The 25,914-nt window shown below is 33.8% G+C and overlaps 1 protein-coding gene across 2 annotated transcripts in view; it reads left to right on the forward strand.

Annotated features, from left to right (window-relative positions):
• Window positions 1-25,914, forward strand: part of LOC143237425 (RNA-binding protein Musashi homolog Rbp6-like) — a 229,476-nt gene that overhangs the window by 9,585 nt on the left and 193,977 nt on the right. For both annotated transcript variants that reach the window (XM_076476664.1, XM_076476665.1), the window contains one exon: window positions 686-727. In XM_076476664.1, coding sequence (XP_076332779.1) covers window positions 686-727 — 42 coding nt within the window. The remainder of the gene's footprint in view (window positions 1-685; window positions 728-25,914) is intronic.

Below are 25,914 nucleotides of genomic sequence, written 5' to 3' on the forward strand. Positions count from 1 at the left end.
TAATACTAATAGTATTATACAGGGTGTCTCAAAATGTATATAGAAAATAAAACTTGAATAACATTTGTATTATTTGAGATAAAAACAAAATTCAAAATCAAATATCTTCCGAAGGCCTATAAGGTTTATTTAATTTAATTAATAAACTTCTATGTATCTTCAATTTTAGCTATAACCAATCTAATTCTGTTTTGAAATACTAAGAACACATTTTCTAAACAGCTGTAAGGAGGGAGGAGTCAGAGTCACGAATACGAAGTTTCAGTCCCTTAAGATTCTTGGTTGCTATGGTTGATTGTGTTTTGAAATAGCCCCAAAGATAAAAGTTCATTAGGGTAAACTCGGGATAATTCTTCAGGAATTGTCATTTTACTCAAAAACAGGATTGGTTCTGAAATTTAGAATGAAACATATTCATAAATAATAATAGTAAATAACGTATATAATAACAATTACATTAACGCTAATAAAACATTCAAGCATTCAGAATATATTTTGTTCTCACGTTTGTTGTAATATTAAATAATAATAGAAAAGTTATTCAATTTTTTTTGGTATGTTCATTTTCAGGATAGTCTGTACAGCTCCTACATTAATGTCATGCATGAAGGTTTTTAGTAGCTTTACTTTTACTTTCATTTCGAAATGTTGTTTCTTTCTAATATATTCCGTTTATTTATTTTAGATCGATCCAAAAATAGCCTTTCCAAAACGGTCACACCCAAAGGTAAGAACACTTATAACATTTTTTTCCGGTATATAAATATCAAAAAGTTGTTATATCGTGGATGGGCCTTTCAGGAAGATTCCGGTGGGTGTGGTATTATATTTTACTTTCACTCCATACACATAGATCGTGACTATACCTACACTTACACATTTCTGAACATCTGATTAATAAAAGCGTTTATGTGATTAGGTAAAGCTGGACAAACTGCAGGTGTGTTGAACGAATTATTAGACTTATTGCAGCTGTTTTACTCTAAGTTTATTAAATATCAAATCTTGTACATTTCTTATTTTACTTTTTAAGCCAAGTTTCACTGATTCTAAGTGTTTCATCGATCTGAAAAGTGTAAGTACTGTTAATATTTTTCCGAATGTCTTGCCGTCTAAAAACGGATTCTTTGTGAGGCATGACTTTAAACTACTTTGTCTGCCTCGACATCACAAATAACAGATTTTTTTTTAGTTCAAGGTATATTGCAAATTCTTATAGCACACACAATCATCCAGTGCGTTGAACCGAAAAGAAACATTTTCTGGGTTTTTAGAAATTTCCACCGGTTTGATAAAATAAACGAAATTGCGCTTTCTAATTCGGTGGAAAGCAATTACAGATTCTGAAATTAAAATAACATCTGGTAAGATTTAAGACTTTATGTTATTGACAAGTATTTTTTTTATTATTATTTTTGCACAATTTGTAAAACGAAAAACCAGACACAAAATGCTGGTTTAGTTTGTATTTAACTTCGCTTTCATTAAATAAGATTGAATTAAAAGACAGACTTTGTGAAATGGAAAAATAATGTATCCATAAATAATTTATTTTTCTACGTTCTTAGTTACTACTTGAGCTCGGGAATAAACGTAGAATGTAGAATAAACGTTTAATAACCGTCTTTTCGAGTTCAGAATATACTATAGAATAAACGTTTGACAGCTGTCCCTCTAAGTGTAAAATATATTGTAGTGTAGAATAAACATTTAATAGCTGTCTTTCTGAGTGTAGTATATATATATATATATATTTATTGAAGAGCAGAATTCTGTGTGGGCTGTGACAGTCAGTTGAGGGAGACACACGACTAACAATTAACCTCTTGTTGGTAATATTTCGCGTCACGTTGTGTAAATTATGTAACGTTTTGCACAAAATCGCGTGAACAATGTAATGTTTTGTACCAAGATATATGAACCATGTAATGTTTTGCACTAAGTTGCGTGAGCTGCATAATGTTTGGCTTCAAATTGCGTAAACCATGTAATACTTTGCACTAAGCTGTGTGAACCATATAGTGTTTTGCAAAACGTTGCGTGAAACCGTGTAATGTTTCGATCCAAGTTCTGTGAATCATGTAATGTTTTGCACTATGTCGCGTGAAACAAGACGTGAATGAAATAAGACACTTAAGGTATCTTAAATTTAACTTCTGGTTTCGAAATTAAAAGTATTAATATGGAAGAAGACGCTGTAATGCAACGTTAGGGTGAAAACAACCTACCACAGAACAAACTCACGCACACACGTATAATTTGTTTCCTTAGAGATTTCTCTTTACATGGATATTACCTCATTTTCAGTCTGTACCTTCAGAGAAACATCCTCCTGTGTGGCAAAGAAAACCCGTTTACGAAATATGTGGTATATCGGTGGTGTTTCCGAATGACATCTGGTCCCACGGTTTATGTAGCCTTATAGGTAGAGTACTGAATTGAGCACGTTGAACAGAGAGGAATCCTTACGGTTCACAGAGTCACGTAAATTGACTGCAAAATGCAGCAGTAACCTTTTGTAGCTCTTTCACAACTCACAGTTGTTTGAAAGAAATACGTTGAAGTCACGGGCACCGAAGTTTACATACTCAGAACACTAAACGAAAACTAATTTTTTTTTAAAGTTAAAAATAAAATATTGTTATGCATTTCAGTGACATGTAGAGGGTTAGAGAAAACATTAATATCTGCCATAGCCTGCATCGCTTACAAAATACTTCAGCTTACGATATTCTTGGGCCGTGGATGCGCTGTGTAGGTGATGGTTAAAACTCACTATTTCCTCAGATAAAAGTGGCTCAAGAGATGGCGAAAAGGGATGGGGTTGGTGTTGATTATCTATGTCTCCCCAAGTTTATCATTTAAAACTACAGAAGACTATACGCAGATAGCTGCTATGTAATTTTGAACAAAAATTCTAATCAAACAATGTTGTTAGCGTAAATTGTCTAAATTTTCTACAAATTACAGTTTGCAGTTTATTATCACTTCTACAAAAATTCATATTGGTTACAGAAAACATCAATAACGTCTACAGTCCACTTCTTCTCATAGTAGTGTTTTCTCAACAAACGGTTCGCGAATCGGCGTTGCTTCGTCATAATTATCTTGCCAGTCTGTGGGATTTTACGATAAAAACAACAACAAAATTTGACAGAATATTTATATGCAAATCGTAATGGTTTCTCTTGTACTTCCGTTTCCGCTACAATTTACCGAGATAGCGATCTGGTCATTTGTATCGGAAAAGATAAAAAAAAACAACTCGGGTTTACGGCATTCTTCAGTTTCTGGTTAAAGTTGTTACATGAAATTTTGTTATTAACACAATTCATATAGCTTATAGTTTATTCTTAATTATAACTTTTGTTGTTCAATGCAGTTTCTATACCGGCTTGAACTATTGCTACAACTGGCATAGCTTATAGTTTACACTATTCTCTACAATAATCCATGTTGTTTGAAGAAAACATTAATCTCTGTAGGTTGTTACATGTCTTATCTATGTTAAATATTTTTAATGGAAAAAGCGTCATTCTAGAGGTGTCTTTCTTTAAGTAAATTGAGAAATTAAGAACCTTAGAAATAAAGTCACACACTGGTGTTTGGTGCTTTTATTCGTATGTTTCTTTATAATCGGGATTAAATATGCTTGAAAATGGCCGAGTTTAAAGAAGGTCGTTTTAGTTATGATGTTAGTAGTAATAAAATATGAAATAGTCCATAGTAAATGTCATTTTCATTTGAAATATTTTAAACTTGTATATTATAATTTATTTCGGACTATTCTTTGATTTATTATGTTGCGTATGTTAACGTTGTGCAAAAAACCTGGGCCCGGCATGGCCAAGCGTATTAAGGCATTCGACTCGTAATCCGATGGTCGCGGGTTCGAATCCCGATTGCACCAAACATGTCCGCCCTTTTAGCCGTGGGGGAGTTATAAGTGACGGTCAATCCCACTATTCGTTGGTAAAAGAGTAGCGCAAGAGTTGGCGGTGGGTGGTAATGACTAGCTGCCTTCCCTCTAGTCTTACACTGCTAAATTAGGGACGGCTAGCGCAGATAGCCTTCGAGTAGCTTTGCGCGAAATTCAAAAATAAACAAACAAGCAAATAACCGGAAATTTGAATTTAAAAGTTAATTAAATGATAATATGTATGAAGTTTATGATATTTGCCCACAAGACTGATACACACAGTTTTCTTTTTTAAGGCGTTCGACTCGTAATCCGAGGGGCGCGGGTTCGGATCCCTGTCGCATCAAACATGCTCGCCCTTTCAGCCGTGAGGGCGTTATAATGTGACGGTCAATCCCACTATTCGTTGGTAAAAGAGTAGCCCAAAAGTTGGCGGTCGGTGGTGATGACTTACTGCTTTCCCTCTAACCTTACATTACAAAATTAGGGACGGCTAGCGCAAATAGCCCTCGTGTAGCTGTGTGCGAAATTAAAAAAACAACAAAACAAAACAATATACAACAGTTATACAAAGTGACAGACAATACGGATTCTTATATTCTGTTTAAAACTGAATATTATTTTAACCATCCAAGTCCAAGATGAGCAAATTAATTCTGAGTTGATATTGTTACATCTTGCTTAAGCTAGCTAGCTTGATTGACCTCAAACCCTTATAAGCTTATTTTTTTCGGCGAATATATTTGATATCCTCGTAGAAATACTAACGTCCGAAGTTAATTCACTGAAGTGAATGGTTTGTAACGTTTGAAATCTAGAAACATTCTTGGTGCAGTTCTGTAGTTTTCTGATTAATAAGTGTTATTCACAATTATGGCTTCCTAGGCCTATAGTGCACTGACTGTAGCTGTCCAGTAATAATAATCTTGTTCTACTGACTATCGACTAACTGCTGTTAAATGAATCACGCAAGATTCTGGAACTCTTAACACTGTTCTAAAATGCGCTCGCGTTTTCTTGAAAGAAATATTGTTGATTCTTACTCTCAAAAATCTGCTACAAATTTAAAGAATAAGTGGGACTTGCGCAATACATATCTAACTATACACACCACGCGCATCAAACCGAAACAAACGTAGGTGTCAAGATAAATGTTTAATAGTAAATCCGTTACCAACTATTTTCGCTGAATTATGTGAAAATCTTACAAAAATCTGCAGTGAGCAGATAGAAATCTCAGTTGTTTTCAAACAGGCTCAACACATGAGGATACAGTGCATTAACACCTCACAGACGAACAAAATTCCTCAGCATAAACTTTTTTTCTTTCAAATCAATATTTAGCTTTGATATTTTTCTTTCGCGTTTTCATTCCCTTTTCATCAGTCTATCCACTCGTAACTGTGATTGTCATCAGAGCGAGTGTGAAACAAACATGTTCTCATTGAGCAACAGTTTCATTCGTATGGTAGGAATCTGATTTACTCCTAGTATTTCAGTGCTACATGACTTGAAACAAGTTTGGTCCTATTTTTCTCTCACAACTAAAGGGCACTTAAAAACATTATTTCTATATAATTTGATAAGAGTGAGCTGATACAAACGAGGAAATAGTATATTATAAAGGTGTTTGAGAAGTGGCGGCAAATTTTGATTTATTATTTTGAATACTGGAAGTTTTCCTCTCTTGTCTTCATAACAAAAACCACGAACTCTCGTTCTAAGAAACTCTGAACATTACTCAAGGCCAATAGCTATGATTACAGAACCACTGTCCACAACCTCCCAATATGAGACCGATTTTCCGTATGAGTTGATTTTTTAGACAATTAGTAGGTGTTTCACTTAGTATTTGTATCATTTACAGACGGATACTTTTCTTATCGTAATCTTAGATCACCAAGGAAACTAGAAAATAATCGTGGAAACAATACATGGAGAAATATAGAAGAAACAGGTGGAATTACAGAATTACATGTCATCGATTATCTACCTTTCTATTATTTTATATTTAAATTGTTCTTTAGGTACAATTTCCTAGTTAATTACTGACGGATTACTTTAATTTTATAGACAGGTTATAATGTTGAAATTCGGGGAAATCGCCTTTATTGTTCACAGAAGGTCAGCGCTAAGCCAGTCGGGTTTGTTATTAATATGACCCTGAATTATTTTAATGGTGTAGCCTATTAAAATTAAAAACAAAAACAGGATAAGATGGTAGTAATCATACGTCTAAAATATTAAACTTTCTATGCTTTAGAAATGCCAGCCATGTGACCTTTACTTTACTCCCACCTCTACAAAAGCATGTAAACAAATAGATGATGATAACTATATATAATTTTATATATATGTGTGTGTATTCTGAGAATTCATAGTTTTCTCTAATCTCATTAATAATACGTATTGCTTACTGCAGTTTCTCTACCGACTTGAACTACTTTTAGAAAAATGTGAAACTGTCACAACTGTAACATTAGTTTACTATCAACAATAATTTATATTATATTATACTGATGAATATTACAATATCAGATTTTGATATTGTACAGTCCAAGTAGCATATTAACTTATACTACATTATACCAATGAAAATTTTGATGCCTTAATGTTTGGGGCTCATTTCTGTCAGGAAAATCGAATTTTCTGAACATTCAGTTTTTTTCAAACGGCTTTCCATAATGTATACTTTTCTTTAGTATTCAACTGCTTTATCAACGTCACACAACAAACTACTGTTAAGTTGCGAGTGTCGAACATTTCCACATAAAATTATATTTTTATTGTTATAAAATGGAGTACAAGTTTACCTGGACCTCCCCTCGTAGTTGCCACACTATGATATGAATATGTAATTGATTTTTTATTCTTACAAATCTGCCAGATTACATAAATGGATGTAAAAACACTCATGACGGTGTGTTAAAATTACTCATTCACACAAATATGTATAAAAATGCTGATTTCAGTGTGTGAAAATTACCCAGTAACACAAATATGTATAAAAATGCTGATTTCAGTGTGTGAAAATTACCCAGTAACACAAATATGTATAAAAATGCTGATTTCAGTGTGTGAAAATTACCCAGTAACACAAATACGTATAAAGACATTGATTTAAGTGTGAAAATTACCCATTGACATAAATATGTATAAAGATGCTGATGCCAGCGCGTGAAAACAACCTACTTCCACAAATTTGTATGAAGAAACTGATGTCAATTTGTAAAAACTACCCACTGACACACAAATATATATAAAGATGCCAATTTCAGTGTGTGAAAATTACTTACTAACACAAATATGTATGAAGAAACTTATTAATTTCACATGTTAATATTACTCACTGGCACAAATATGTATAAAGACACTGATTAAAGTGTGTGAACATTATCCACTAAAACACAGATATGTATAAAGACGCTAATGGTAATGTGTGGAAATTATTCAGTAACACAAACATATATAAAGACGCCAGTTTCAGTGTGTGAAAAATTATCCACTGACACAGATATGTATGAAGATGCTGATGTCAGTGTATGAAAATTACCCACTGTCACAAATTTATATAAAGACACTGATGGAAGTGTTTGTAAATTCTTCAGTTAGAAAAAAATGTGTATGTAGAAACTAATTTCAGTGTGTGAAAACTTCCCAAAGACATAAGCGTGCATAAAGACAATGATGTCAGTGTTAGCAATTTATCCACTGGTGCACTAATATGTACGGTGCCTTGCAAAAGTACTTACCTCCACCAGCCATGCCACATTTTGCCAAATAATGTAAACAGTTTGTAATGAACTTCTTTTTATTCAAAACTATAATGATCAAACTTAACACTGTTATGACTGGATGAGATTGAATGCAACCAAAACCTATAAATAAAATATATATAACTGAAATTTGCTGATTTCATAAGTATTCAGCTCCGTAAGTCAGTATTTGGTGGAAGCATCTTTGGCAGCAGTTAGTAAGTGTTGTGAGTCTTTTTTGATCGGTCTCTAATAGTTTCGCACAATGGGATGGTGTTGTGTTTGTTCAATCTTCCTGGTAAAATTGCTCCAATTTTGACTTGTTCGTTGGGGATCATTAATGGACTGCAATATCCAAGTTTTGCCATAAATTTTCTATTGGATTCAAGTCAGAACTTTGACTGGGTCATTCCACCACATCTACCTTCCTCTTTTGAAACCATTCCAATGTGACTTTGGCCTTGTGCTTTGGGTAATTTCTTACTGAAATGTGAATTTTTTACCCAATTGTAAATTCTTGGCTGTTTCAAGCAGAAGCTTCTTTAGAATTTGCCGGTACTTTGCACCATCTATATTTAAACGCCCCAGGCCCTTCTGATGGCAAGCATCCCCATAACATAATGCTGCAACTGCCACTACCATGTTTAATACTTCGGATGGTGTTAACTGCGTGATGTGCTGTGTTGGACTGGAGCCAGATGTAACTTTGAGTTTAGAATAAAAAGTTTAATTCTTATCTCATCTGACCACAAAATCTTCTGCCATATGTCTGCAGTATCATTTAAATGTATGGTCGCAAACTCCATACAGTATTAAAGATCATTCTTTTTCACTAATGCTTCGTTCTTACCACTCGCTTGTAGAAGTCAGCTTTTTGTAATGACTGAAACATTGTCGATGTAAGAACATTGACTTCCATCTCAATGGAACTTTGCAAATCTTTCACAGTCATTGTTGGCTTAACAGTGGCATTCTTAACCAGTTTCCTGCTTGCCAGGCTGCTTAATTGTGAGGGATGGACTGATCGAGTAGTGACTGGATGGTATGAGGCACATTTATTAATGATAAACTTCACTGTACTCAAATGGGTAATCAACAACACTGAAATGTTATTGCAACCTTTTCTTTATCTGTGTTTCTCTACCACTTTGTCTCTGACTTGTTTGGAAAGCTTCTTGGTCTTCATGGTTGTTTTGTCATATCACTATGTGAGATGAATCACTTTAATTAAACACGGACAGAGACTATTACACTAATTTTGTGATATTTCAAACTTATCTTTTGTACCTGAACTGATTTAGGATTTCCATAGCAAACGGCCCGACATGACCAGGTGGTTAAGGCACTCGACTCGTAACCTGAGGGTCGCGGGTTCGAATCCCCGCCACAACAAACATGCTCACCCGTGGGGGGTTATAAGCTGCCTTCCCTCTAGTCTTACACTGCTAAATTAGGTACAGCTAACGCAGATTACCCTTGTGTAGCTTTGCGCGAAATTCAAAACAAACTAAAACAAACAAACCAAAACATACCAAATGGGTTGAGTATTCATGCAATTGAGAATATTCACATTTTCTCTGAAAATCTCGTGCACTTTCTAATAACATCAGCGTTTTTGTAGCTTTTTCAGTTTGAAGTACATTATGTAGATTCTAAATATAAAGTCCTATTTGAAAGTTTCATGACTTTCACATGGCAACAAACTTGAAACCTTTGCAGGAATGAACACTTTTGCAAGGCACTGTACAAAGAAAAAGATTTTAATGTATGAAAGTTACTCACTCAATCAAATGTATACAAAAACAATGATATTAATGTGAGAAAGTTACTCTGACACAAGTATATATAAAGACACTGATGTGAAAATTAGCCACTGACACCCAAATATGTGTAAAGAAGCTGATTTCAGTATGTGAAAATTACCCACTGGCAAATACGTTTAAAGACGCTGTAAAAATATACAGAGCTTTCAGTGTTCATTGTTACATTTCCTTCGTGCATACATCATTAAAAATCCTTTATCACTAACTAATAGTAACGTTCTATTCAACCGAGTAGTAGAGAAGCAGTAACGCCTGAACTGGTTCTGGCCGGGACGTTCTTGGAAAGGAGGTTGAGTTGCTAGAAGCGAAACGCCATGAGCAAGGTTGATACGTACTGGGCATGACTGACTAGGTTTATTAAGAGTCATCAACTTTTATCTTATTTCAAGGACAGGCAGTGATAACGCTCTGCGGTACGTCGAATTTTATGTAGAACAATCACTTTCGTTAATGATAGGTTTGGTATGAAATATTAATTTATCTGCTTATTTATTTACATAAAAAATATTTATTCTGTCTATCTCACTCACTATAATACCTGACATTTTATTTATCTGTATTCGCATGTGTCTAACCTGAACTCAAGTGTAAGATATAATATTTTTATATCATGTACTACAAGATATGTTTCCATATACTTAGGAACTGAAAAGATCATGTCATCACTCGTTATTAGATAGTGCTTACATGAACAATCATGTGACCAGCATGTCTGAGATAACAGGTTCAAACACATGAAATATGATTCTTATAAGTTAAATCACTATATATTTATTTATAGCACAGCATCTTATACGTCTCCCAGTGCAAGATGTAGCCCTTATCAGAATAATTTTACTTGTTTCTTTTTACAATAATTTAAAACCGATGTTGTCGTAAATATATTCTACTCCAAATCCACAAAGAATATGAATAACATTGTGACAGTATTTGTCATTTTTTCTCAAAAAGAAACAATAGTTTTTAACCTGCTCAATGTGTGTGTGTTTCTTATAGCAAAGCCACAGAACCCCCTGATTTTAGCGTTGTAAATCCTGAGACATACCGCTGTACTAGCGGGGGGCGATTAACGTGCTCAAAAAGAAATAATATTAACATTAACCCATAGCATTTGTTTTTCTCCTTTATAAAGCGAAACATTACAAATTAAAAACTCTTCGTCAGTGAGTTTGTTTGGTGTAGCTGTTTAATTGTGGTTTCTTTAAGGAATTGTATCGTCGACATTTTAAAATAGAGATCTATTTTTGAGTTCCTAATATTTACGAATTAGTGGTACTCACAAAATTAATAGAAATTAAATGACAGTAAAAATTTTCAGGTTTACGGAAGATAAAATTTATATCGTGAAGTCTGTATTCCAGCTGACATGACGGCGATAGCTTCACTGATGTTGTAAGCAAAAATTAAGGCTGCGCCCTTATTCATTATACAGACTAGAGAACTTGCTGCCCTAGGCAGCCGCATATGTTACATATCTTTAAAGCCGGTTGTTCCGGCAGCCCAGTAAGAACATAATGAAACATCAGTTTGTCTATTTCAAAAACTTTGGATAAACGTTTACCACTATTGTTCTTTTGATTAAGTGTTCTTCATGTTTTAGAAAACTATTGTTTGAAAGATTGAATTAATTAACTGCTTTCTTGGTATTTCACGAATTAATGTATTGAATAAACACAAGCATATGTAATGTATATCTGAATTAGAGAAACTATTAATAACAAAAGGAATAAATGTGTCACAACTATATCCAAGGAGATCACTTGCTCAGTTGCTTGTATATCTCAATCTTTTACGATGCACTTTGTGTAGAATCGACCAATCCTTGCCACACAGAGTGCCTTTTGGTGCCCGAACAAAAGTAATTAACGACAGAGACAGGATCGAATCTCACGCTGACGTGGTTCCTGAAATTGTGTATCGATCAAATAGCTTATACTGTGACCGTTCAGCACGGCATAGGCAACAGCTTTTAGACGTAGTAGAGTTCAGAATATATATATATAAACAATTTGGAAGGCAAGGAGATTTGTTTAATGTAATTTCTTTTTAGAACATAATATCATTACTGTAAAATATTCCCCCTTCCCTCCTTTAGTTTCTACACTTCTTTCACCTTTTTTTAGTCTCTCTGATATCCACTAATGGTTTCAAATTAACTTAATGATTAGTGTTGATAGAGAATTAAAGAAGGTATTAAAGTAAAATAATTGCTAAACTCTGAGTGACTTAATGAAAAATAAATGAAGTTTGCAATGTTAATATGTCAATAATAGCTTTCAAGCTTATATTAAGATTTAAAACATGAAATAGAAAGATTATAATCCAAACACTGATGTGTGACGACAACATGCATTAAACTTTCCTAGGGTTTGACCAATCTGTCAAGGTTAGAGTATTATTGTACAATCCAAATAGCTTCTTTATATTTACTTGTGTTAACACTTTCTTTACTTTTGTTTCTAAATGAAGCTCTAAAATATATAAACTTTCACATGCAACATTAAAAATATTGATTACGATGCTAATACTAATTAAACTATTTTCATATATCTTCAGATCAACAGGTTTTAAAAGCTTTAGGCACATCACTTATTTTTTCGATACTGAAAGTGAACGCATCTGGCTGAATAAAAAAAAATTGATATGCTTTTCATAGTCAAAGTACAGTTAGGTAGTCAAACCGTTAGTTTGCGAATCGAATGATCCGAGATTCGAGACGCGAAACCGTTGAATTAACTTTTCAACTTCAACCATTGCTGTTTTATAAAAGTAACAGTCAATTATGTTATTAGTTTCAAAGAGTCAAACAAAATCCTTGTTGCTGTGGGTGCTATTGTTTTCTCTGTGGTCGGTAACTCAAAGCAGTTTTTGATGAACTCTGGGTATTTCGAACCCAAGTCGCATAAGTTGTTGTTAAGATTGAAATTCCAGTTATAAAGACAAATTTGAAATAATTTTCAGTTAGTTTAAACAGTTCTGTTTTTCATCCAATGCAGAAGTCGTCTTCTTTTTGTATATGAACTCGCTTAAACTCTGTCTTAAGCAACACTTTGACAACAGAACATTTAACAATACATTCCAGGACACAAGGTTGTTATGTGCTGCTACCAACTCTGGGTTAATATCTGTTTAGTCATCTCAGGGAGTGTTTGTTGTTTATTGGAAATTTTGGAGTTATAGTGGAGTATATGTTTTTGATACCTAGTTGCAAATTGAGAGGCTGAATACTCATTGTCAGAGTGTGTATCTACACCATAGTGTTGTGCTCAAACAAAAACGCTTTGCGTATTTCGGCATCAAAGGCCGGTCAAAATGTTCAGAAAAATTGTACTAACGTTCAGTCAGCTACACTTTTGTAAATAATGAGTCAACCAGGAGTGATTTAACTTTTTTGATATGTTAAGATCGTTGGTATCGTATGGCTATATTTACCTTTTTGTATTAAGTACCATACCCGAGATATTTATTTTATTTCAGGGACTAACGGGGTGGGACTGTTCTTATGCACGGTTGGCGATAGTTCAAAAGGAAAGAATGACCTTCACATACATAGATGTCCGTATAGCAATCATCAATCGCTCCAATGGTAGGAATGGCCTTCACGTATACACAAGTACCAATTCTCAACTGACTTTCAGTCCGACATCGCCATGTGGATAAGGCGCTCGACTCGTAATCTGAGGGTCGTGGGTTCGAATCCCCGTCACAATAAACATGCTCGGCCTTTTAGCCGTGGGGGCATTATAATGTTCGGTCAATTCGGAAATGGTGGTGACATAACTAGCTGCCTTCCCTCTAGTTTTACACTGCTAAATTAGGGACGGCTAGCGCAGATATTCCTTGAGTAGCTTTACGCGAAATTCAAAAACAAACAAACAGATCACAACAAAAACTCCAAAAGTAGCCCATCCTTTGCTCTCCAGCTTCAACATGACACACAAGAGCTCTTTCAGTTCCAGTTTGTTAAACCACTGGATTTCTGACTATGTAGTCAGATCGAGTGTTTTGATGTATTAGTGAAAAGACCACGCGATCAGGGAGTTTCTTTTCTTTAACCCATACAGCGTGTGAATTAGTTGTTTCACATCTAGGTTTAGAGAAAATTCACGCTTTCAACTTTTCTTCTTTGTCTTACACTTCCTGGGTTGAACACGAAGTCAATTTTTGAATACGTTTCTTAGTTACGCTTTAATACACGTTAAGACGGCTCAAGGAAGAAAAGGACTGAAAACTGATGGTACGAAGAATTCTAGTAACAAGCATGTATGCAGAAGTTTTCAAAGTGCCCATTAATTGTAGCTTTTTCCAAGAATCAAATATGCAGACAGCTGAAATGTCGTGAAAGAGATTTTCGGAAAGCTTACTAAAGATATTTTTACTCTCAATATATTAAATTGGATGTAGCATCAACTTCTTGAAGTGATACCTCTCTGGACGGTATATATTTATTTAAATAAATATATTCTGTTAGGTAACTATGGTTTCAGGGTTGATATATAAAGAAAGGAAGTCAATTAGGCCTGAAATATTCTGTCTTAAATATTTTATTTTGTTATTGTTTGTTTGTTGCTCAACAAGAAGCTGCATAATGTGTTTTATCCATCGTAGAGATCGAACCCTGAATTTTAGAATCAAAATCTACTAAGTTATACCGCTGAGTTGCCGAAAGGGATTTCATTATTATACAGGATAGATTCAGACAGAAAAAGACATAGAAAAGTAACATATTTCCTTGAACACACGATATATTTATATACATTTACCTTTTAATTGTAGTTTTATTTTTTGAAATTTGTGTTTTTTCGTTTCTATAAGATAATGTTGTTTACTTACCTTTGTTGGAAATGTTCGGTACATGTAATGAGGAATGCGTATAAAACAAAATTAAGGCAATTGTATTTTAAAACTTAAACTAAATGATAAACTTCTAACCTTCCGCTCGCTATCGAGATAATAATCTCGAATAGTGATGATTTCATTTTATGGACCAGGCATGGCCAGGTGGTTCGGGCGCACGAATCGTATTCTGAGGGACGCAGGTTCAAATCCCCGTTACATCGAACATGCTCGCTTTTTTAAGCCGTGGGGGCGTTTTAACGTGATGGTCAATCCCACCATTCGTTTGTAAAAGAGCAGCCCAAGAGTTTGCGGTGAGCGGCGATGAATAGCTGTCTTCCCTCTAGTCTTACACTGCTAAATTAGAGGCGGCTAGCGCAGACAGCCCTCGAGTAGCTTTGCGCGAAATTTTAAAACAAACAATCCGTTTTTTTTATAAAACATTCATTGAAAATAGCTTTAAACTAATTGAGTAGCTTTTCTTCTCAACCACATGACTATTTTACTACCTCACAAAACAACAACAACAACAAAATCCGTTTTATATTATCAACATATTTATTATATTAATACCTTGGCCTATTTTAAATTGAAGCTTAATTTATTTATAATGAGTAATGAAAATAATAACAGTAAGCGTTCAAGAACAGTGGAGATCCGGCATGACCTGGTGGGTTAAGGGGTTTGACTCGTAATCTGAGGGTCGCGGGACGTTATGATGTAATGGTCAGTCCCACTATTCGTTGGTAAAAGAATAGACCAATAGTTGGCGGTCGGTGGTGATGACTAGCTGCCTTCCTTCTAGTCTTACACTGCTAAATTAGGGACGGCTAGCACAGATAGCCCTCGAGTAGCTTTGTGCGATATTCAAAAACAAGCAAACAAACAATCAAGAACAGTGATGGCAAGTTTCTCAAAGATAATTAAAGCTTCTCTCAAATTGAAAGTTAATATTGTTGTATCACATTATCTAATTTTGTAATGACTTGAGAATATTTTCTATAACCCTTAGTAATTGAACAACTTATTTTAACTCTAATTTTCACAAAAATACCAATATTAAAATAAATACCAATATTAGTTCACAACTTTGTAATGTTTATCTTAAAATTAACAAACTTATTTTCCATTTTAAATAAATAGCATTAATAACTAATAATATTTTAACCCTAGCATTCACTGTATTTCATTATTAATAACTAATAATATTTTAACCATAGCATTCACTGTATTTCATTATTAATAACTAATAATATTTTAACCCTAACATTCACTGTATTTCATTATCTATGAAGCAGTTAGTCAAAAATAAAAGTGTAATGTGTGTTAACACTTACTGATCTAGAAGCAAAGACAAAATCAGTGGTTGTTTTACAAAATATTTATACGGTAAATAATTAAAGGTTGTTTTGTACATTTCAACCTCTTTTTAGGGAAATTAAGCGAAAAAACCATACTATCAGATATTTTCTGTTCCAAAGTTATGTTACAACACAGGGTGAAGGAAGTTGTTGACGGGAAATCAGAAGTTATAGTTCATTATGATTCTTCACAACTCTACCTGATGTGAGATAAGGACTTTTGCAAATTATCTTTAGTACACTTATTTGCATTTAATCTCGGGTCCAGTAATAACACATTTGTGGACAAAGAAACCTTTAAACCTTTGAGGGCGATATTTCACAGTCACTATATGATGATTCGTTCGTGTTTTTCTGAGTTTATATTTGGTTAGTAACATTTTGCAGATAATAACTTCAATATTAACCAAAAGAAAATAAAAATGAAAATTACACGAAGTGTGGCTAGGACTAATCGATATTGTAGTGCTTAAAACCGAAAATCTATTTATGGAATATTCACCCTTTTGAGTAACTGCTAGTAGCAATAGTATGATTGTGAGTTGTAAAGTGATGGTGGCTACATTCTCCGTTGTAGCCAAACTGGAAGAGATAAACAATTGTGAAGCGGGATCTAGTCGCACTATGCACTGTGAATATATATGTGCATCTGAGAAGTAGAGGTATCCGGAAAGTTGTACAAGTGCGTAAATTGTTTTATCTTTTTTTCCTTCTTTGTGTTTTGTAGTAATTTATATATGTTTCTTTGTTATTGTTTCGTAAAGTGTCCATGATTTAAAACAAAGAAAACAAATTTGGCTAATACCTGCTTGGAAACTATTGGGGAAATAATGTTCATTGATCAGGCAAAATACAATGATGATAAAGGTAAAAATGGTTTTTATAACCTACAGCCGTTAGGAAATGTTACGAACAGGGTTTTATACGATCAATTGGTTTTTATTTCATAACAGAAAAAAAAAACACGAAAAATTGACTGGTTATATTGTGATTACTATGTTGGATTTAAACAATATGTAACTTGTGCTTTGCTACATTTGCAAACAAAAATATAGCAAACACCATTGTAATGGTAGGTATAGGACTTTACCAAAAATCCTTCAGTTCCAAAGCCTGGATTTTATATATCATAATCGAACATTAACATGATCCATTATGTGTGTGCATGTGGGGATGTACCCATGTGTGTTAGCATCTATCACCCAAAATCGGTTGGCAAGATCACCGTTTTAGAATTTTGCCAGAAAAGGAAGATGAAAATAATAAAAAAAGAATGATACAGAATAATGTTATTTAATATTCAATAAGAGATAGACAGGACAAAGATGTAGATTAATATTACGTATTATTCAGTAAGAGATGGACAAGACAAAGATGTAGATTAATATTACGTATTATTCAGTGAGAGATGGACAGGACAAAGATGTATATTAATATTACGTATTATTCAGTAAGAGATGGACAGGACAAAGATGTATATTAATATTACGTATTATTCAGTAAGATATAGACAGGACAAAGATGTAGATTACTATTACGTATTATTCAGTAAGATATAGACAGGACAAAGATGTAGTTTACTATTACGTATTATTCAGTAAGATATAGACAGGACAAAGATGTAGATTAATATTACGTATTATTCAGTAAGATATAGACAGGACAAAGATGTAGATTACTATTACGTATTATTCAGTAAGATATAGACAGGACAAAGATGTAGATTAATATTACGTATTATTCAGTAAGAGATGGATAGGACAAAAATGTAGACTAATATTACGTATTATTCAGTAAGAGATGGGTAAGACAATGATACAAACTAAGTGATGTATACAGCAGAGATAGATGTAAATTTTATTTATTATTCAGTAACAGATGGTTAAAACAAAGATATAGAATGTAATTTATTATTGAGTGAGAGATGGATAGGAGAAAAATACAGACTAATTTTACTTATTATTCAATAAGAGAAGAATGGGACAAAGATACATGCTAATGTAATTTATTATTCAGTAAGACATGTATATGACAAATATACAGACTAACGTTAATTATTATTCAGTAAGAGATAGGTAGAACAAAGATCAGACTATTGTTATTTATTGTTCAGTAGGAAATGGATAGAACTGAGGTTCAGACAAGTGTTATTTATTATTTTATTATTCAGTAAGAGACGGATAGGACAAAGATAGAGATTGGCGTCAGCATTGGTAGAGAGATACAAATCTAAAGTATTTAATAATGATTTTATTGGTAGGTTTTCATTGTACGTTGTTTGTCTATTAGTCTCTATTTAATACCTTCTCCATTTCAAGACAGTGTTGTTTTGTGTCATTTCATTTTCAGATGTGGAAATTACTAAGAACTCGTATTATTGTCTTATCGATATATGCTGTACATGTACAGGTCCTTTTAAAAATACAGCAGTGTGGAGTCAATAAAACGGCGTGCGTAGTGTATGCCCTGAGGCTTTTCTTTTATTGAAGTTAACGTAAGCCGCATACATTCTAATTTTTCTTCTTTGCCAGCAAAAGACATCACTTGTGAAACTGTATACAAAAGCGATAGTGTTGCCGCTGTTTCAGAATATCAAAGAAAAATTATTGAAATATATAACAAAATCGAGTGTTCCGATACATGTTCTGCGACTTTCTTGAAAAATTCAAAGTCTCATATTCTATGTATTTTGCATGCAGTGTGAAGCGAGGCTTACGGTTTAGTTGTCGGTATTGAAAGATATAGTGAATCATATAAATACCCTCCTATGGAACAGTGGCAAGTATTCGGATTTATAACGCTAAAATCAGGGGTTTGATTACCTCGGTGGACACAGCAGATAGCCCGATGTGGCTTTGCTATAAGAAAAAACACACACACAGATCATATAAATGAAGTGGTTTTAAAAGTAACTAAAGATTCTGGGAGTATAGAAAGAAATAATTTATTTATATCGATACTTAACATAACCTAAATTCAAAATTCATATTACAGTTTCATCATTAAACCTGAAGGGCCGGATTGTGAATTTGATGGTCCATGACTCACGTACTTGGAGTACATTGCCTCATGATTGTGCTTCGAACTTTGAGATCGTGGTTTCAAGAGATGGCGGTGGGTACTGTTGACTAGCTGCTTTACCTCTAATCTATCAGCTCAAAATTAGGAACGACTATGTGTAGATAACACTTTGTGTAGTTTTGCGTAGAAATTATGAAACAAATAGATAATGAATACATTATATCAAAACATTTTTGGAGCCTCACCACGCTGTTATTGTTTGTGTCGCTACGTACTGTCATGCAATAAATATATCTGCAGAATAATTTACATTGCAAAAGGCTCTGACGTGTGACCGTTATATCCAGAGTACACCAGTTATTCCATCTTACTTTCTATAATCCATGTAGTGAACGAGAACGACAATTTAAAGTACTCTTCTCAACAGTCCGATCGCACAGAAATGCACAGAAGTGTGAGGTATGAAACTATTGAACGGATATACAAGTATCGTGGAGCTACTTGGGTGACGTTTGTCGCTTTTCAGTAAGATCTTTCTTGATTATATAGCATACTGATGCCTGAGGCAGATGGACGCTTCGTCACTGACCTATGTATTATATGTTTGTAGATTATTGCGTTTTACTTTGCTTACCACGATTGAGGCACGACTACTTGCAACATTATTCCTGGATGGTTCTTGTTCCCCAAGTTTTCTCTTTCTTACTTGTCAACTATGGCCCACATTTACAGGACCGCTATAATGGAAACTTGATCCTTGAAATACTATTTTACACTGTTTTTAGTTTAATGATTATTGTTATTTACGAACGTTAATTAGTATGCCTACTTATTTATGTACTCTAACATAAATCATTAACAAGTATGCGATCCGCTTTCGGGGAATTTACATAAAAGTGTTTTCACGAAAAATTCGGATTCCCAAGAGACGATTTGTTTGGCACCATTTAGAAGTCGGTACAACCATGGGTTTAGATGTTACGCGAAACACACAAACATTGAATCTTATTATATAGGTCAGTGTTTCCCGTTCCTCAGTGGCACAGCGAAATTTCTACGACTTTCAACTCTAGCATCCTGGTTTCGATACCTGTGGTGGGCAGAGCAAGAATAGCCCGTTTTGTAGCCTTGTGCTTAACAACAACATCCAACATCCAGGATTTCCTAACTTTTTTCGCAGCAGCGCCCCTTCAGCAAACAGTGAGTGCTCATGCCCTCCATCTTTGTTTTCAGGTATCAGAATTTAGGTCTTGTAGACCTAGGAGAATCAGGTTAAAATATGACTTATTCCTCCTTCCCCACTTGACTTAGTTGTATTCAATATCGATTTAATTGCTATAATAGTGCAGAGTTTATATAGTCCCGCTTTCACTCTGACCCCTATACCATAGATATAAATATATTAATATGTTGAATGCACTTTCACCTTGTCCAATTGTGTTAAAGTCCACTTTACACGAACAAGTCCAGTTGTATTGTTGATATTTTTCAATAATTTTACACTTCGGCAAGAATTTACACATATATAATCCTTCTTAATGCTATCACAGTAAATTAACATTATTGATGATAGCTGTGTCTAGTATTAGGTGGCCTTAATTTATTTTTATTTCTTATATAAATGTCAATGGGAGAGAGGTACTTAGGACTGTTTTCATCATGTATGCTAAAACAATCGAATTCACATAGTTGTACATTCTTTTTCCAGTTTTTCGCGAGATAAATTTAGTGAACTATATAGGAGTCTATCGGTTAGTGTTTCTGTATTTCTTATGGTTTAATTTTAACAAATATAACTCTGAAATACTCAAACTTTTCTGTCCATTCCCTACTGCCCCTTCAAAGTTTACTGCCCCCTGAATTTTAAAAACGTCCACTAGGGAAAGATACCTCCCAGATTGGGAAACACTGCTATAGTTCTTTATATATTTTCTGAAACTTAACTGAACTTGTCCATGTTTTACATGTACAGTGTGAACCCAGCAACAGTAGTCTCGGGTGTTTCATCTTGTGAACGCTAAACTGCACTTTCAGTGATTGAAACAAAGTGTTAATTAAGTTAAACACATCAACACAAATAGTGTTTTTCCAGCTGATTACTGGGAAGTTTCTGTAGCTAATACAGCATGAGTTTAAATGGGGCATATTAATCCTGTTTTTATTTCTAAACAAGACATTGTATTAAGATCACGGAGTCTAGAACTAATAAACATACATGCTTACGTACACTTGTACATAAAACACACACATATATAAATAGATAGGCTGAACATTAAAAATAAAATTTTATATTGAAATTACCTTAAGGAATCTACACTGAACTGTTCGTAAATATGTGTTTAAACTATCAGTTTGTGTTTAACCAGACGACAGACCGAAGTTCTGTTGTTCTTCTGCTGATGCATAACAACTGTAATGCACTAAAGTGCTGACGCCATTCTTAGACTTATAACTAAAGAAACCTGATATCTTAGAACAAGAGTTGATGGGCATAAGCAGTGGAAATATTAGACAGGAAATCTACAGTTCTAAAATCCGATTCTGAGATCACACCATTACTTGAATTCCATCTTTATCTTTGTCTGGAAAGAGAATCAATTTGGAAAACTTCCATAACGCCTTAGCTGCGTTATGAATATTTTTGTTTCTTCACTATCAGGTATAGCGTGCGTAGGTTATTTTAGCACAAGGATTGTCATCTGTTGTTTGTTTTGTATATAATTCCTCACCCCACTTCTTACTTGTCTCATGACAGAATTGTCACACATGACAATAGTTGCCTTGAATTTAATGACTAATGGACAAAAGTTAATTTTGCATGTCTTTTTCTCTTCTCGTCTTTATCGTCTTGTTCTATTTCCAGATGTCAAATAGAAAGGTAAACAATCGTGTTCTTCGTAGTCTTATTTATTTGAATGAAAATTTATTGATGTTCTTAATTTTATTCAGTGACATTTTATATTATAATAATTTTAAATAGGATTTGGTTATTGTACTTGTAATTCAAAAACAAACAGCTATGTAGAAATGTACTTATTACATTGTGTTTTTATTCATAGTTTCCTTAAGATGCTTGATATATTGTCATTTCTCATTCTAAGTCGTTCTACCAGAAGAGAGTGATTTGGTTTCTACATAGCAGTGTCTTATCTCCTATGTGATTTAAACTCTCACTTAACAACTAAGATACCAATTTCGGTGAGGCATTTTATGACAGATCAGTCAAAGTTATAACAATATCGTATTGAAAGACATGTTCTGAATTCGATTTAAAACTTTTTCAGGTATTGACACTATCAAAATGATTCAAGGGACAAGCATAATTTCCAGTAACATTAGGTTTGAGGTTTGAAAGTGAAATTAATACACAAGTGAAGAAGTAAAACATTCAATACCGTTTATTACACGTTACTGGATACGAATCTTATTATTATTATCATGTTTATATATCAATATTTACATTTACACCAGAGGGCCTTAATACACCCTCTCAAGGCAAATGTTCTGGTAAATTTCTTTTTGATATTTAATTAAATATCCTAGTTGTTTTTTTTTTTTTTGTTGTTATTTGTAACATTCCATCTGGGAAAAACATTTTTTTTCATTTAAAACCTTTGAATATCTTTAAAGATTTGGTTTTATGTCTTTCATATATTCAATAAAAATCTCAAAAAGTATCCTAGATATTTTTATTTGACCCCTAGTGCTCCATGGTGGGCAGGGCAAAAATAGACTATTATTTAAATTTGTGTTTAACTAAATAAAACTGTAATTATTTTATATTAAACTTTTCAACAAAAAGTAATTTAAGGAAAAACATTATTTTCTTAAGAGAACATCATTTGAAATGTAGCATTTTTATGGAAAATTGTAACTCAGCGAAATATTGATGCCTGGCATAGCCAGGTGGTTAGGACACTCGGCTCTTAATCCGCGGGTCGCGGGTTCGAATCTCTGTCACACCAAACATGGTCGCCCTTTGAACAGTGGGGGGTTATAATGTGACGATCAATCCCACTACGATGGGTGGTGATGACTAGCTGCCTTCCCTCTAGTTTTACACTTCTAAATTATTGACAGCTAGCGCAGATAGACCTCGTGCAGCTTTACACGAAATTCAAAACAAACAAACAAACCCGAAACATTGCTTGCCACACGTGCTTAATAAGAAACGTTTATACCTTTTTCTATTCATTTCTAACAATAGATACTTTTAACCTTTAATTATTAATTTCAAATTCATACAATACAATGTTTAAACGAAAGTGAGAAGAATATGCAATATCTTGAAATTAAATTACGAAAAAATCCTTGTTATCCGTTTTATTCTTACACAAGGACAATGACGGTAGCCGAATGAACGGCTGGCTTTACCCAATAAGCTTCGTTAGTTTTTCGTGTTAAAGGCACTAACTATATCATGCATACATACAACAGAAACAAGACCATGCTTTGCTGAATACTGCAGTATTAGAAATGGAATACAAAGTCAGTGATGCATGTAAATTTCTCAGGTGTTCTGTGTTCTTTTATCGTTATAAAAATACACATCTCATGTTCCATTTGCTTTAAGATAAAATTTGTGCTTCCTTTTTGTCTACCTATAGATGTAATACTCCATGTTAACGATATCATTATTAGTACGAACTTTATCTTTACATGTTTTTACTCCTGCCTTATTGTGGAGGTTTTTAAGATTTACGAGCCTTCTTTAATCGTACGATTCTCATTTTTCATAATCACTAGTCCACGGCTGAAACCCGTTTAAGTGTGCCGTCTAGTGATTATATATATACATTTTGCTTTATGTTATGGTAATTTATATTGTCGAATATGTTTAACTTATATATTAACACGAGGATTATTATTACTTTTGGCTTGTTATTCTCTGTGAAATTCGAATTTTTAAAATGATTTTAAAACGCGTTGTAATAACTGGCAAATTGTATTGAAATGGCTTTTTGTATATTTAATAAAAACAAGTGCAATTTGCTATTTAGGATTAGAAGTTCAACCGAGTGTATAAACATTATCTTATTTTAGGTTCTCGTTACCACATAGCATATGATGCAAATTTTAATCACACTGATTAAATATAATTTTTTATTTGGCTATATCGATGGTTGAATACGTTGTATTTAAACGATTTGGAACATGCAAATCAGCATATCACATGACAACTACAGTTAATACGAAGTGTCACTTGGGAAGAGTATATAACAATCCTTTTGGACGCAAAATATTCATATGTTTAGATCATAAAGGTAAGTTCGTATCGGGAATCTAGTCTTTTTAAGACTGAGGCTTGGCATGACCTAGCGCGTAAGGCGTGCGACGCGTAATCCGAGGGTCGTGGGTTCGCGCCCGCGTCGCTTCAAACATGCTCGTCCTACCAGCCGTGGGGGCGTTATAATGTTACGGTCAATCCCACTATTCGTTGGTAAAAGAGTAGCCCAAGAGTTGGCGGTGGGTGGTGATGATTAGCTGCCTTCCCTCTAGTCTTACACTGCTAAATTAGGGACGGCTAGCACAGATAGCCCTCGAGTATCCTTGTTCGAAATTAAAAAACAAACAAACAAACTTTTTAATACGGAGACATCCCTTTTAGTAAATGTCACCAGGTGACAGTAAAGTGTGACATAACATGAAGCACCAGGATAATTCAAAAAGACATCCAAAAAAAAAAAATCCGGCGTACTGTAAGAAGTGGGATTCTACTAATATAAAAGATAGTGAAAAAAATAGTCCAGGTGTTGCAGGCAATAGAACGCAATATAATTAAGGAGGTTCTTCGTCTGGAAAATGACATATATACATAAGTTGCTTCCATGACATAGCTCAAGCGCCTATACATTTCTGTGTGATAGGACTGTTGAATCGTTCTAATACATTATACAAACTATGGAAAGTATAACTTTACAATGTAGCTTTTTTTTTACTGGAAACTAGTCTGCACGACTATGATCAACCCACACTATCATCAGACAAAACATTATCAGACGTGGTGACATTGACTGTAACGACGTCGAGAGGTATCAGAATTGTTTTAATATAACATACTCGGTCTCTACATTTTTGTTCAGTAATTAAAAGCATACAATAATGGACCTGACCCTTAAATATTGTGTGCTTTGCGTGAATTATTAATGACATTGTTTATAGTATTTAAAGGGTGACAAGAAGAGTGAGATGGAAACGTTTCCATTGTATAGATACGACTATGTACAAGATAAGTGACTATGGAAATCAAAGTGACGTCATTAGGCGTGTTCGAGTTTGGTATGATGGTTTTAATACGATGTCCATAAATGATGGACTTCTTTGGTCTCACAATGTGTAGCACAATTGTTTATAAATAATATTAGAAATTTGAAGCTTTATTTCATATACGGTGTTTTTATTTTCTATTTACTCGCCATCGTAAGCCTATGTTTCTATATGTTTTTAAAAATATGTATCGGTTAATATGTACGTATTCAGCGACAAGCGGTAAATTGTATGATAGAGCTTCATATTTATTTCAGTAATCTTCTAAGTGAGACCTTATACGTCGCTTGGCGCAAGGAAGTTTAAGTAAATAATATTGATAATATAATTTGGTTGAAAGTGAGAATTCATCAATGTAATTCTCAATAAATTTATTGTGTTATTGGGTAAAAGTGAGAATTTACGAACATTTCATCTAGTAACTTTATTATGTGATTTGGTAGAAAATCAGATTTCATCAGTAGACATTCAGTCACTATTCGATTTTGTTGAAAGTGAAAATTCTTCAATGTAACTTTTAGTAGCTTCATTATGTGATTCGGTAAAATTCATGAGTGTGACTGCCAGTAGCTTTTACTTGGAAGTGAAAATTTCCGAGTGTAACTGTTAGTGGCATTTACTAGGAAGTGAGAATTCATTAGTGTTACTTTCAGTAGCATTGAAATCATGTGACTTGTATAGAGTAAAAATTCATTATTCTGACTACTAGTAACTACATTTTGGTATGAATTGAAAATATATATGTGTGACTTCCTGTAGTTTCACTATGTTATCTGATAGAAGGGGGGGTACAATCAATGAGACGTTGTTGAGTCTTCATTTTATCAATTAGCTGCACAACAGCGTTTAGTTTTGTTTTTTAGTTCTGTCCTAGGTTTCATTTTTGTTATGTAATTCACTGTTTGTTATTAAGCACGAAGCTACACAAAGGG

The sequence above is a fragment of the Tachypleus tridentatus genome, chromosome 13 (genome assembly GCF_004210375.1).
Source record: "Tachypleus tridentatus isolate NWPU-2018 chromosome 13, ASM421037v1, whole genome shotgun sequence".
NCBI classification, from domain to species: Eukaryota; Metazoa; Arthropoda; class Merostomata; order Xiphosura; family Limulidae; genus Tachypleus; species Tachypleus tridentatus.